General features: G+C 52.8%; 6 protein-coding genes across 6 annotated transcripts; 1 reads left to right on the forward strand and 5 right to left on the reverse strand.

Moving 5' to 3' along the window:
* Positions 1-74: 74 nt before the first annotated feature.
* Positions 75-3478, reverse strand: N7468_010390 (putative spindle pole body component; the record flags this gene model as incomplete). Its single annotated transcript, XM_058479685.1, is given in 5 exon segments — positions 75-974; positions 991-2512; positions 2581-2779; positions 2885-3205; positions 3313-3478. 5 exon segments carry the CDS (start codon positions 3476-3478, stop codon positions 75-77), a joined length of 3108 nt encoding a protein of 1035 aa, XP_058326253.1.
* A 105-nt stretch (positions 3479-3583) lies between these two features.
* On the forward strand, positions 3584-5115 carry N7468_010391 (WD40 repeat domain-containing protein; the record flags this gene model as incomplete). Its single annotated transcript, XM_058479686.1, has 3 exons — positions 3584-3621; positions 3677-3842; positions 3925-5115. The coding sequence occupies 3 exons, from the start codon at positions 3584-3586 to the stop codon at positions 5113-5115; spliced, it is 1395 nt and encodes a 464-aa protein (XP_058326254.1).
* Positions 5116-5715: 600 nt separating this feature from the next.
* N7468_010392 (uS17 family ribosomal protein) lies at positions 5716-6549 on the reverse strand (the record flags this gene model as incomplete). Its single annotated transcript, XM_058479687.1, has 1 exon — positions 5716-6549. The coding sequence occupies one exon, from the start codon at positions 6547-6549 to the stop codon at positions 5716-5718; it is 834 nt and encodes a 277-aa protein (XP_058326255.1).
* A 1084-nt stretch (positions 6550-7633) lies between these two features.
* On the reverse strand, positions 7634-9242 carry N7468_010393 (uncharacterized protein; the record flags this gene model as incomplete). The annotated part of the gene is made up of 4 exons (XM_058479688.1): positions 7634-8117; positions 8185-8711; positions 9050-9082; positions 9141-9242. The coding sequence occupies 4 exons, from the start codon at positions 9240-9242 to the stop codon at positions 7634-7636; spliced, it is 1146 nt and encodes a 381-aa protein (XP_058326256.1).
* A 772-nt stretch (positions 9243-10014) lies between these two features.
* Positions 10015-11806, reverse strand: N7468_010394 (glycosyltransferase family 20 protein; the record flags this gene model as incomplete). Its single annotated transcript, XM_058479689.1, has 5 exons — positions 10015-10152; positions 10266-10588; positions 10648-11019; positions 11088-11444; positions 11506-11806. The coding sequence occupies 5 exons, from the start codon at positions 11804-11806 to the stop codon at positions 10015-10017; spliced, it is 1491 nt and encodes a 496-aa protein (XP_058326257.1).
* Positions 11807-12846: 1040 nt separating this feature from the next.
* N7468_010395 (uncharacterized protein) lies at positions 12847-13985 on the reverse strand (the record flags this gene model as incomplete). Its single annotated transcript, XM_058479690.1, has 4 exons — positions 12847-13268; positions 13344-13703; positions 13818-13830; positions 13905-13985. The coding sequence occupies 4 exons, from the start codon at positions 13983-13985 to the stop codon at positions 12847-12849; spliced, it is 876 nt and encodes a 291-aa protein (XP_058326258.1).
* Between the last annotated feature and the right edge of the window lie 154 nt (positions 13986-14139).

The raw sequence follows: 14139 nt of genomic DNA on the forward strand, positions 1-14139 counted from the left end.
GGAAAAGGGGGTATAATAGTGGCAAAGGTGATTCATTAGCGGTGAGTAGGAGGTCGTGAAATTCCTTGTCTTGCCTATTCCATCGTGAGTACATAGTCTGCTCGCAGGTTGCTGAGGGAACATACCTTCATTTGCTCAATCCTAGCCTTCAGTTGGCTTGTGACTTCAGCAGCTCGCTTCCAGTTCTCCGCCGGCTCCGCAGACCGCGGTTGCTCGTCATCTGTGGGGTTAAGAGAGCCCCGAGATGATCGGGTTGGGCTGGCAATGCCGGACAAGCCGTAGGTTGGACTCAGTTTACGACGGCCAAGGCCCCCTTCCCGGCTACCAAGACCTGGGGAGTCGAGTCCATTGTTTTCCTTCTCTTCGCTGGGACTAGCGGAGGCGTAGCTCCGAGGACGACCACCTTCAAACCTGGCTCCCATATGGAGGCCAGAACGCGCCGCAGCAGATTGACCGTTGCCGACAGGTTCTTGATATATCGAAGTGGACTCCGCCATGCCAATGCTACCAGTGTCAGACAACGTGGCAGAGGGACTCATAGCAGTCGCACGGAGAGCTCGAGCCAGTTCCCGCTTCAAGCGCTCAATCTCGCGTTGTTGCTTCTGGACATTGGCCTCGGCGGCCTCCGCATCACTGCGAGCTCGCACGAGTTGGGTCTCTTTGGCCTTAATACTCAGAACGTCTCGAGTGTGGTCTTCGATGAGTTGCGCATTTTGGTTTTGCAGTTCTGTAAGCTGAGAATTGAATTTGGCTCGTTCAGACTTCATGTCCTCGATGACGCGAGTGAACTTCTCTTTCTCTGCGCGGAGTTCCTCTAGCTCGGCACGCTCTGCAGCTGAGATGGCATTAAAGGCGGGTGCAGCGGGTGCGGGCGCGGGCTCAGCAGGGGCTGAAGGCTTCGCGATAGGCCGACCTGCAAGGCCGCGGCCAAGGCCAAATTTTGGTGCTGCAGGAGGGGGGATCCGCTTCTTCGGCTGGAGGCTCAGCAACTCGCCTTTGGGGTGAAGCCAAGCCTCCTGGGCCCCCGAGCTTGCTACGCAGCTTCGACCCGGGCGGGGCAATGCCGCCGGCCTTGGGAGCACCGAGCTTCGAGGGAATGGCCCTGGGCGCAGGCTTAGACGGGGAGTCTTCAGGAGGTGGTGCAGGAGCCGCTGCCGGGGTTGATTTCTTGAGTCCCATCGGTGGCTTTTTACCAGGAACGGCTTTCTTAGCGGCCGGCGCAGGCTTGGGAGGCGCAACAATCGGCTTTGGCCGGTCCTTGGCCTTGACCTCAGCAGTCTCATAATATTCCTTGATCTTGGTTTTTCGAATCTCATCGAGTCCATCCAGATAGGGGTTCATGGCTCTTTCCCCCAGAATCTTCATCAGCGTACCTAGAATCTCCGCACCACCTGATCGGACGGTCTCTGTAGATTCTGTCAACAGTTTTGTTCCAGCATCAGCAACTGATTTGATCTCTGGCTTGGCTGGGACAGTCCTAGTGGTGCGCAGGCAGCGAATAAGAAACTTGAGGGTCTCCTGCTTCACTTGCGGATTCTTGTGCTTGAGATGTTCGAGAATATCTTCGAGGCAGTCAGAGAGGTTTGTAGCCAGGAAGACCGCATCCAGTGCTTGCCCGAGAGCGTCGGCCACTGACTGCTTCTTCTCCTTCAACCGCTCCAGCATGGGCACCATAATGACCGTTCTATATTTCATGAAGCCATCGCGCAGGCCCCTAGCTAGCAACTCCACACAATTGGCGGCAACTGTCACGACACCGATATTGGCATCTTTCATGCTCTTAGCCAAATCCCTCATAATTTCATCGAAAGGGCCGTCTTTGATCCGAGGGACATTAATCGCATTATAGAGAGCATCTAGAGCCTCTTTGCGATCTTTCCACTTCGATGAGGCGATCTGTTCGTGGGTATTCTTTGGGATCTTCGGCATGACGTCGATGGGTTCTGCAAGATCGAGTTCCTCCTCTTCTTCTTCACCGAAGTCTTCACCACCATCCTCCTCTGCTCCACCCTCAGCCGGGCCGGCAGCACTAGCCGTAGCCATCGCATCTTGCTGGGCACGAGTAAGACGTTCTTGTTTAGGAGTAGGCTCTGATTTTACACTCTCGAAGAGTTTCTCCAGGTCTTGCTGCTGCACGGGTTTCAAATCGGCCCAAAAGAGAGGCTTGATCGCGTCGCGAAGCCAGCGGTATAGTTCAACTGTGAGGGTTTGGGCTTCAGCACGCACGTTTTTGTCGGCATGTCCAAAAACCTTTGGGAGGGCCTTCAAAGTGGGCTTGGGGTCCACAATCTTGCATCCGAAGTTATGATAGAGGACCGTCAATGCTGCTAAGGTTCCCGCAATCACTTTAGGTACTTTGTGAGATAGTGTGGGTAAAAGATCTTCGAGCACTGGGTCGGCTTTATCTAGTTCGATGCATAGCAATAAGGCCTCTTGGGCACTGGCTTTACCCGCCGGTCTGGCACACGGCAGTCCCTTCTCCGCAATCGGGCCGATCGTGAGGTTTCGAGTCCTAAAGCCAAGAAAGTCAGTGCCACCATCACCAGCCTGGGTCGTGGATGATCGGAAGTCGGATCTTACCTTGAACATGCCTGCGCCCCTCCGAACTTCAGAAATGAGCAGTATGAGCTCAAGCCTTCTACCTGCGCGGCGACATTCGAATCTGCGACAGCCCCTTTCCACAGACTGGGGTCTTGTAAGAATGGCGTGAACACAGGGTCTGATTCATCAGGGCTCTTCTCGAATTGTGCCTTTGCATCTTCGTAGCCTTCTTTTCGTACTTTCCAGTTCTATATTCGCGGGAGGCTTTTAGTGAATTTCGGGGAGGGGTTGCTTGCTGGGATGCTTGTCGCGGGGGAGACCATGAAACGGACAAAGAGCGCACCTTGTGTGAAAACCGGTCGGGTAACGGTAGCGAAGAGAAGTCCTGTTCCTCGGCCATGGCTAGGGGAGTTCGATATGGTCAAAATTACGGTGAAACGAGGTCGTAAATCTTTCAAATCGAGGCGGTTAGCGACAGTTGCACAGAGGATCCAGCGAATGCGACGGCCGGACTCAACAATCGACCAAATGCGCAAGAACGGAGTGCCTCGAGGCCTGAGAAATCTTCCTCCGGGCTTACCGATGGTGGATTGGTTTCTTTGGTGCCCAAAGCAACGGGTGTAGTTTGTCGTCTCCGTCCGCACCAGGTCGAAAAAAGGGAGGCCTGGTATAAGCTAAAGGTAAATTGAAAACAAGAACCGTTTCAAAGGAGGGATCCAGTACGGGGAGGTACTTGGAGGGGTTGGGGGGGAAGAAGACGGAGCAGTAAACAGCAGGACCGGGAAGTAAACAAGTAGGCTTGGCGCATTTTGTTTTGAGGTGGAAACCCCGCGGTGGACGGGGGCAAATCGATCAGCGCCAACTTTGGGATCTTGCGATCTGCAACCTCCTCGCTCTTGATCTTCTTCTTCTTCTTCTTTATACTGTTCCTGTCCATTCTTGGGGCTAATTCCTCCAGGGCCTGGTCTTCTGTTCGCACCAACCCTCCGGCTGCGGAGGTAGACAACCCATTGCCTGGGATACACACAAGTCCGCCGGCAGCATGAGCCAACTCCTCACGGCGCGGCAGGCGGAGGAGCTGTATGTATCTCTTGGTGATCTCTTCTGGCGTCAGCTAATCACTTTCCCACCGCAGACACAAGTCAATTATCGCCTATTTCGCTTCGGTGAACTTGCCTCAGAGCTCCGCAGCACTACGAGAAGAGCTTGGCGACTCGGTCACGCTCGACGACTCTACGCTGAAGAAATATGAAGGGCTGTTAGAGAAGAAATGGACCAGCGTGGTTCGATTACAAAAAAAGGTGGGGAAAGCAATGCTGGGCCAAGGTCATACTGTCCAGTTTGAGTTCCCAAGGGGCTGATTAGCTGGAATTATAATTATAGATCATGGACCTGGAATCACGATGCGCCGCCCTCCAGACAGAACTAGATACCGCGACCCCCACGTCATTGTCTCAGAAGAATAAGGATCCCGCCTCTTGGCTGCCGCGAGCGCCTGCTCGCCACGATCTCGAGTCGCACCGTGAACCCGTGACCTGTGTCGCCTTCCATCCCATTTTCTCCTCCCTCGCGTCCGGTTCAGAAGATACCACCATCAAGATCTGGGATTGGGAACTCGGCGAGCTCGAACGTACTGTCAAAGGCCACACGAGAGCTGTCTTGGATGTGGATTACGGTGGCCCGCGAGGAGGAACTCTCCTTGCTTCGTGTTCATCTGATTTGTCGATCAAGCTATGGGACCCGGCTGATGAGTATAAGAATATTCGAACTCTGCCGGGCCACGACCACAGTGTGTCCGCGGTCCGCTTTGTTCCATCAGGAGCTGCTGGATCTCCCATGTCCGGGAACCTGTTAGTATCTGCATCCCGCGATAAGACGCTCAAGATATGGGATGTGACAACGGGATACTGCGTCAAAACACTGGACGGGCACTCTGCATGGGTACGAGATGTCGTGCCGTCTCCAGACGGTCGGTTCCTCTTCTCCGCAGGCGATGATCAAGTTCCACGCCTATGGGAGATCTCGTCGGGGGAAACTAGGGCAACATTCTTGGGCCATGAACACTACATCGAGTGTGTAGCCTTTGCCCCTGCGACAAGCTATCCACATCTTGCGCCTCTTGCTGGACAAAAGAAGCCGCCACCGGCATCGTCAGCCGCCGAGTTCGTAGCCTCCGGCGGGCGTGACAAAACCGTGCGCCTCTGGGACGCACGAGGCAACTTGCTCAAGACCCTGGTCGGCCACGACAATTGGGTTCGAGGACTGGCTTTCCATCCCGGTGGAAAGTACCTCCTTTCCGTCTCAGATGATAAAACAATTCGATGCTGGGATCTGACTCAAGAGTGCAAATGTGTTCGCACGATCGAGGCCCACGGACACTTCGTTAGTGCCATTCGCTGGGCTCCTCCGTTGATCAAGGAGAGTGCTCCTAACGGTGAGGCTGGAGCAAATGGCAGCGCAGAGGGTGGACCAAACGGAGTTAAAAACGATCCCAAGGCAGCGACGAAACTTTCTATCCGCTGCGTCCTAGCAACCGGTAGTGTGGACCTCAAAGTGAAGGTTTTCGCATCATGAGGTCCGAATGCTGTGCAGATTATGTTGATAGAGTTGGTGTTCTATTTGACTGTTGAGGCTTCTTGGCCTATCCCCAAAATTTTCCAAGGTCCTCAAGGCTCAAGTCTATATGAAAATCGGCTGAACTCCGTGTGCATACATGTCCACAGGTTGGTTTCAGATTCGGTGTGAGCCTTTTTTGTCTTTTCAGGGTAAAGGAGTTAGTTTCTCTTTCCATGATACCAGTGACTTTCTTCCATTTACTAGTGATGCAGGGGTTGGGAGCGCCCTCGTCGATCGAAGATGATTCTTCCCATGCTGTGTACGCTGTTTGATACCGTGAGGCATTCGGACTGGGTTGACGGGCTCGTCCCGTAAATAGTTCTTTTTAACGCCGCAACGTTTCCATTTTGCTGGTCATGACATCCATTAACTACATAGATAAATAATGTCATCTGGTTTGCAAGTGCAACTATCGTGACTCGAGAAAAGAGGCTCGGTATGAAAGCTGTATATTGTAGTGTATAGTACAAAGATGTGACATGGCATGCAGGGGTGGGTTGGGAATATTAGAACAGTTCACAAGTGAATGGCAAAGCCAAGGCGGTTAGACAATGCTAATCAATTTTGCACAGCCACCTCGTCCTCGGTCCTCTTCCCTGCCTTTTTGGTCTCCTGCTGGGACGTTTCAGCCTCTGCTTGCAGTGTTTCTATTTCCTCCTGGGCAGTTTCGAGCAACCTCTCCGAGACCAATTTCTTCACCTTGCCTACTCGCTCGTTGCCACGGTGGATGAGATGAATCAACTGAGCGTTGGAGAGCTCCCGCGCCTCCGCTCCGATCAAGGGCTCAGCGATAGCTGCCAGGTCCACCTGCTCACCCAGCCGCCTGGACTCGCGGCGAATATACTTCTCAGCCCAGCGGCGCTCACGCTCGCGCTCACGCTCCTCGCGAGATAGGACAGGGGGGCGCTCTTCGATAGGGACGGCGAACGGCGTAATAATGCGCTCGACCACGTGGTGGACGTGCCGGCTCTTGGGGGCGCCAGAGGAGAACTCAATTACATCGCCCTCGCGCAGCGAGTTCTGGGGATCGGACACCAGGTAACTGACGTCTTTGGGGTAATATTTGTGGACTCGCTTGTCCCAGACACGAGTGCGGAGCGTGACCCTGGCGGTGCGGTCCATGCGGCCGACGGATTCGACGGTACCGGTTTTCAGGGCGTAAGGGTAGTTGTGGAGAAGGGAAGGCTGTTTGAGGTCATTGTGGCTGATCGTGTTTGATGATTGCGGAGCAGACGGTGAGGATTCCGGAAAGGACTGGGTAGCTGAGGCCGAGACTGATCGACTTGTTATGGGTGTTGAGAGGCTAGGAGTGATTCTTGACCGCGTGATAACGACGGGAGACGAGATGGTCCGGATGGGCGCTACAACCCGGAGAAGGTGTCTTGGGGCCATGATTGTTAATGAAGTCGGTGTGGCCACTCCAAAGCGCACCGAGAGCAGGAAAATTGGGGGACAGGCGAAGATCGAAGATGGTCGTGCTGCGGATTTGCGGAGTTGATTTTCTCAGATTTCTCGGTGCGAGTTTGCACTGTTTGCACCCAAGCCAAACTACAACGAAACCACCAGCAGCGCCTGAATCGGCTTTACATTCAAGCACCACCTTGTAAAGCCGAGCCAGGCGCTGCTGGAAGAGGCAGAGTGGGATCGGGTGTTTGAGGACATCACCTTTGATCTTCTCGACACCAGCTCGGAGGGAACTTTGCCTTGTTGCGAGGTGTCTTGGAAGGCCAAGAAGAGAATCTCGCGCTGCTTTTGACAACCAGCTACTACTTACTGTGGACCACCTAGTTCCCAGTTCTGCACTAACCTTGGAATAGGCATCTATGCTCAGGTCAGTCCGTCAGAATATGGAAAGCAATGAGCGATGATGCAAATGACGTCCCTCAGCAAGGGAACCCAGGCCTTCACCTTGTGCATATCCAGGGTCTATCAATAGTTTCACGTGCCAGGATTACAAAGATGAAGATGCGGCAAAGCCACTACTATTGCTGTGAACACCGAAGCAGCCGAACTGTGAATTTGGTGTAAGTACGCAAGTGGGAAGACATTGCTTGCCCGGATCGCCACGCTCAAGTCGAGTGACCTCGGAAAAACAATCCACGGTAAGTCACATGTAGTCTGATTTCATGAGCATAGCAATAGTACTAAGATAATGCTACAATTAATATTATATGATTGATAATACCTGTTCCAATTCGAAACGCAATTGCTATAAAGCAGAGCTTTCTTTAGTTCGATTCGCGCGAATCACCCGAGGCTCTCGAACACTACCCAGGGACCAGCAATTTATGACCATGTCTTCAAAACGGGATCTCATCTTCATCCATTACAATTAAACCAGAGAATATCTGACGCCAGAGAGCTGCAAAAACAAAAGACCTCATTAGTTTTCCTCCTAAGCCAGAACTAGTATAGCCATTCCCTGCGGAGGCCAGCAAATGCGAACAGCCTCAGTATCCAACCGGAAGTCTGTTCTTTAGACCATTTCCTTCTGATTATGATCAGCCTCTGGTAAAGCTGCGCTCTTTTCTCCTATATCTAACTCCACAGCCGTCATATTACCATCCAACTCGTGTACAGGGGCCTCCATCTCAACTGCTGTCTCTGCAACTGGCACTGGTAGCTCAACCTTCTTTCGGAAAAGGGAGCGGAATGACGGGCGGTGCTCGACAGTGGATGGAGCTTCGTGGATGGGAAAGGAGTCTGCCTGCGCAATGGCTTGTTGGCGCTCAGGTTCAGCTTTGGTTTCGGCTTGTGCGCGACGGCGCTTCTTTCTCCGCCAGAAGAAGAGGACTCCAGCAACCAAAAGCGCAACCCCAGCAATGGAACCAATGACGGCTCCAGCTATTCCACCTCCACTCAATTGATGGTCATCCTTTCTATGTTGGTTGAAAAAAGAGCCGATGTCCGGGCTGCCGAAGCCATCGGTAGGCGCACTCATCGTGGCGTTGCCTTGCGAACTAACACGAGATTAAAGTTGACCGTTAGCAGATCACATCGAAGATCTGAGACTTTTTGCTTTTGAACTCACTTGCCACCGATAACACTGTAGATCGCCTCTGGAACTTGGTATCTCGCCGGAGTTCGCGTTGAAGACGCTTCCCCAGCCCGAGCCGCGTGGTTTGTTCATATCTAACAGCGCGACTCCCTTGTTCTCCCAATCGTACCATGCCGTAAGGTTCTCTGAGCTTGCGCCACCAATAGTCACCATTTTGAGACCGGCCAACCAGATGGCACAAATGACTGTATCTGGGCGAATTGCCGTCGGTGATTCCGACCCACTCGAAGGCCGGGACGCTCAGGACGTATACATCGTCGCATAGTGCCCTTCCCCCTTGCCTCTCCCGCTGTACAGATAAAACATTATGACTGGAATTATCTGGTGCAGACACCACAACCACGCGAAAGGCGGTTCGCAGGTTCGCAGGTTCGCAGTTTTGCAGGTTCGCGGGTCTCGCAATCGTTCCTGTAGTCGCTTGTGGATACCAGGTGCCGGTCGCATTCTTGAAATCGATCGACGCGATATTGAGAATGTCGACACCGTCAAAGGAGATCTGTATGTCTCGTGCTCATTAGCGTCCTTGTTGCTTTTAATTGCTTCTGTGGCTCAAAATAATCCCGCTCACATTCTTCTTCATGGGAAAGAGCCCTAGTTATTGCTCGGCAATCTGGTCACCCCGCCCCTCGCCATGACTATGCCTTCTGAGCTGCTGAACATGTCTGCTTTCCAGTCCCATGAAGCATCCCTCGCGATTGAGGTGAAAGAGAGGACTAAGACGGGGTTTAGCCGGCATAAGAATACCTGCTGCGGTAGGTTTGAGTATAAGGAAAACCCGTTGATTATTATATTATTATACCTTTTCCCTTCGAAGTTGTGAAGACTCCTGCAGACCCCCGCATCCTGGTCAGCCTGGGCGATCGTTTTCTGGTAAGGTCAGAATACTTCCTGAACCACTAATGCAGCATGGAGTGTCCCAGCTCACAGGTTGCATGGAATATTGGTCCAGACACATGCAGGAACTCCCCGAATGCCTCGTCCAGGAGTTCTCGCCATCGATGGAGCTGGAATTGGACTTGGATTTCATGTGATCGAGACTTTCGAAGCTTGCCTGCTCGGTCTCGCGACTCCACACATCATCAGGTTAGCCTCGAGGTAATCGGGGGCTCGGGGCCGATCTCGTGCTGATCGAGATGCTGCTGATCTCCTCAAAACGAGCTATGAGCTTCTCTGGCCCACGATTGGCTCTGATGGATATCGCAAAAGTAAGTCGGCTCACTTGGGGTTTCCAGGCCCTCTCGTTAGCCGACTGATAACTTCCCAATGGCGCTGTGGTTGGCTTGTGAGGCTATCCTGACGTCGGCGTTCGCCCAATCTAATGGCCTCAATAGCCAACCCGGGGCGTGGCGGGGGTGCCCGAAGGCAGTTGCTTAATTGGAAGGTTTGGAGTCTATTTCCTAAGCTTATTTTCCAAAATGAAAAGTGATCCTGGTCCACAAGCATAGGTTGGAACCGTACTATGAAGGCTACACAGCAGACGCTGCTACTCCACGTTGGCGCTAATGCTGCTGCCCTCAGGTGTGATCCATACTATATAACCACCGTATCCAGAGGCCACCGCCAGGTATAAAATTACTCTGAAGGGGGTTATATGGGGATTGTGGACAGTTTCCATTTCAAAAAGATTACTTAGGTATTCTTCTACTCAGCCTGTATGATAAAAGCCCCATGGCATCGAAAGGGAAAAAAAAAGAAACAGAAAAAGCAAACTATTTCGCCAATATCCATGTCATGAGCGCATCTAAAATTTCGTTTATCGGCCGTCCCCCGGCGTACGATCTGATTCGTGATGAAAGTCCCTACGCATTGGCTGCGGACTGCTCCGTGCTTGCCTCAGTGCTTGCCTCTCCATCCTTATCGCCATCCACCACAAGCTTCTTCGACTGGAATTTCTCTGCCGATCGAGCAGATATCCGGGTCAATTCGGTCACGAAAGACTGACCCCAGAATGCACTGAATGAGGCAGTTTCATTAGTCATCAACATACAATCACCATGATGTGGAACGGGGAGGGGGAGGGGGACCGAGCATACCTGGTGTACTTCGAGACGTATTTGTCAAGCTTCCCGAAGTTCAAAGCGCGCTGCTCGTCGCTCATGGTGACCGCCTCTTGATAGGCACCGGCCAGCTCCTCTGTATTCCATGGGTTGACAATAATGCTGCCATTCAAGCTCTGGGCTGCGCCGGCAAACTCAGATAGAACCAACGAGCCATGTCGCTTGTGCTGCGTGGCAATGTACTCGTATGCGACCAAGTTCATACCATCGCGCGTGGAGGATACGATACAGGCATCAGATACCGCATACAACGCGATGAGTTCATCGAAGTTGACAGATTTGTGAAGGAAATGAATGGGCATGAACTCAACAGTGCCTAGCCAGCGTCTGTTAGTCGAACGGTTTGAACCAACCTGGCAGCGGGGGAGAACGTACCAAACTTGCCGTTGATGCGACCGACCAACTCGTTGACTACCGCGCGTAAATTTTGGTACTCCTCGACATCCTGTCGGCTGGGAACTGCAACCTGCACCAGGACCACTTTGCCTACCCACTCAGGGTGGTCGCTGAGGAAAACCTCGAGCGCGTGAAGCTTTTGAGGCACGCCCTTGATGTAGTCCAGGCGGTCCACGCCCACCATGAGCTTTACGCCCTGGAATTTTTGCTCCAGCATGGCGATGCGCTTTTGAACCTTCTCTTTCTTCAGACCCTCTCTGAACTTCTCGGGATCAATGCCGATGGGGAACGCTCCGCAGGTGATGATCTTTCCTTGGAATTCGATTCCATTAGGCGTAGTTGCAAGTCCCCCTATGTTTGTTAGTTGATGGGCCCCCCAGTTTATACAAGAAGGCTAACTTACAGTAAGCGAGAGCAACTGCTCAAAAAGTGTCGCGTGTAGTCGTATGTATGGAATCCAATCAGATCGCAGTGTAAGACACCCAATAAGAGCTCGTTTCGGACGGGCAGGATTCGGTAGATCTCACTGCTAGGGAACGGGGTGTGGAGGAAGAAACCGATCTTGATGTTCTTTTTGCTGTTCCCAATTTCCTCGCGCAGCATCTCCGGAAGCAGCATCAAGTGGTAGTCGTGTACCCAGATCAGGTCTCCATCCTGCACTTCTTTCGAGATTTCCTTCGCAAATAGACGATTTGCCTCCTTGTATGCTTCCCAGGCGGACTCGTCGAACGTAATCTCACCGGGGTGGTAGTGAAATAGCGGCCAGAGGATAGAGTCTGTAGTTCGAGCATGGCGTTAGCATTTGCGCGCTTGGAAACGCGGGAGTCCCAAGCTTACTTGAAAAGCCGTTGTAGTGTCGGTCCGCCAGTTCATCGTCGATGAACACAGGTACTGCTCCGTATTCGTCCTTCAAGCGCCGCTTGACCACCGGGATTTCTTCCTCGGGCACCTCAAGTCCGGGCCAACCGTACCACTGGAAGGTGGTCGACTTTGACAGTCCACTCAAGCCACTCACCAGACCTCCCGAAGACATGGAGAAGTCATATTTGCCATCTTCGGAACGCTTGATCGTGATGGGCAGGCGATTGGAGACCAGCAGAAGCCGGGCCTCATTCTTGGGCTTTTCGAGCGATGGCATGTTGACGAGCAAAGGTGGGTTTCTGCGAACTTGCAACCTCGATGGAGATTCTAAGCTCCAGGACAGGCTTAGGAAGTACTGGGAGAGATTGGGCGCGGCTAAAAGGGAAGAGCACTAGGTTCTGGCATGCGATTAGGCCAAAGCGCGGGGAAGAAAGGGACACAAAAGACTCACCGAATCGCGTAGAACAGGAGAGGGAGAGAAACTCCGGCTCAGTGTGAGAGCTCACGCACACCCTGGGGTTTACGAGTGCAATGGGACAGAAAAAAGTTGGGGAGTCAAGGGCGGGGGGGGGGGGTTTAGTGAGGTCAGCGCTCCGAAACAAACTTGGAAGCTACTAGTACATGTGGAGCTCTTCAATATCGCTCACATCAGGCCGTTTGTCAACAAGGCCAAAATAAAGGACAAGATTCCGGAAGTAGGACCGGTGTGAAGTAAGGCTGATTTTATTCTATTGGTAGTGTCTTCTGATTCGGGGGTTCTGTTCTCAAACTAAACTTGCTCAGCAAGGTTGGACGGCGTCAAAAGGTTCGGCCGTTACGCCACGCGCTCCCTTGATTGGATCCCAAGGATCCCGCCCAATCAATACTTTGGACTCTCTTGGGTTCTTCTGGATGCTTCTCAACAAGAGGGATAGCAGGCTCGCGACCCATCGAGGACCTAGAGATCCCGTTCTGTACCACTGTCACTCCCAAGTCCCCTCCGAAACCTCGCTCCACGGCCATCACCATCCGCTGACGTCGCTATGACCTGATAGTAACCACCAGGTGGCATTGAGTTAATCACTCGAAGTACGAGATCGCCACACACTTCTCCCCGGCGAATCCGTGTATACGCCAAGTCAGTCGAGATATCATCGGTGGAATCGGAGCCGGGTACATGATGCGTGTATACTAGTTACTAGCACCACCATGCAATAGCCTCAATCAGGAATGGTTCCAGTTGGCGTAAGCTGCCCTTGGCGTTTTACAACGCATCCTAAGTAGTATTAACGAGAGCTATATCCATTACCATCCGAACTGCTATCTGGCCTCCAGCCTTCATAGCGCGGATTTTTCATTCCCAAGTCGCCATTGCCCCGAAACGGAATCATGCACTGTGCGCCCGTCATCTTCTAGTTTATTGAGCACTTGGATCACTCCGTGGGATGCGGGCAGGTGAAGGCTTTCGGGGACATCGCGATAGATGACCTTCACGAGCTCGAGCGGAGTCCAGCCACGCCCGCGCTCGGGCGATGCTTCTCCGTCGTCAGTCTCGAGCTTCCCATACCGTAGTACTTGTAAGATTTCATCTTCTCGCTTCTGGCGGTGTTGGATGTATTCGGAGATCCGTGAAGTAGCCTTCTCAATAACTGGGCCATGGCCGGGGTAACCCTGGCCTCCCACTCTATCACGCATTCGATGAAGACTTGATAGGTAGACCTTCAAATCTTCAAACACGGCGGTTCCATGCCCCAGCACATCTATGAGATCTGGTCAGTGTCTCTGATGAGAAGACAAAGGAGCTTGAAAGACACAAGGCATAGCGTCCCACTTACTGTCGCCGGTGAATAGCGCATCTTCTTCCTGCAATACAAACGCCATATGGTCGACAGTGTGACCCGGGGTATGAAATGCCGTTAGTGTGGCCCCTTCGACTCGAAAGACCTGTCCATCTTGGATATCGGTCTGTCCGTCATCAGGCTGGTGCTTGAACACCTGTGCCTGTGGGCAAATCTTCAGTAAATCTTGCACTCCGTTGACATGATCCCCGTGCCAGTGGGTGAGGAGGGCTTGCTGCACAGTGGCTTTCTCTTCGGAGAGGACGGATTGAAGATTGGTAGCCCACGTGGGCTTGCCTTCGCCTGTATCAATGAGAATCCGCTGGCTACCGCGGCCAATCAGGTATGTGTTGGTCCCTAATTCTGCGTAAGTAGGCGGTGCCTAACCCAGGCTTCGGGCAAAGGGAAAAAATAATCAGGGACGCTCGAGAAGAGGTCGGGTTTTGCTGCCAGATCAGGTCGGCGACATACCTTGCAGGGTGAACTACGAAGGAAGTACTGTTAGCTCCCTCTGGCTGTATCAAACCCCGCTCTGCGGGTCTATTTGAATCTTCTCACCTTCCCAGGGTTTCCGCCCAAGATTCTGATAACCGACGTGCTGAGGCGCTCCACTTCCGGGAGGGAGACAAGCTGTGCCATGACAAAGAGAGCCTCGGAGGTTCCACGTAGAATGTATGAGACGGAGGTCTATGGAGACGTTCTTTGGTGTAATAGCCGAGAATCGGGGGAGGCGGGCGGGCGGGAGGATCGATGGAGACTGTCAGTTACCAGTGACAGCCCAGCCCAGTCGACC

This window comes from Penicillium chermesinum (assembly GCF_028974085.1).
Source record: "Penicillium chermesinum strain IBT 19713 chromosome Unknown utg000008l:1.0-1752722.0:1.0-1753981.0, whole genome shotgun sequence".
In the NCBI taxonomy this organism is placed as follows: domain Eukaryota; kingdom Fungi; phylum Ascomycota; class Eurotiomycetes; order Eurotiales; family Aspergillaceae; genus Penicillium; species Penicillium chermesinum.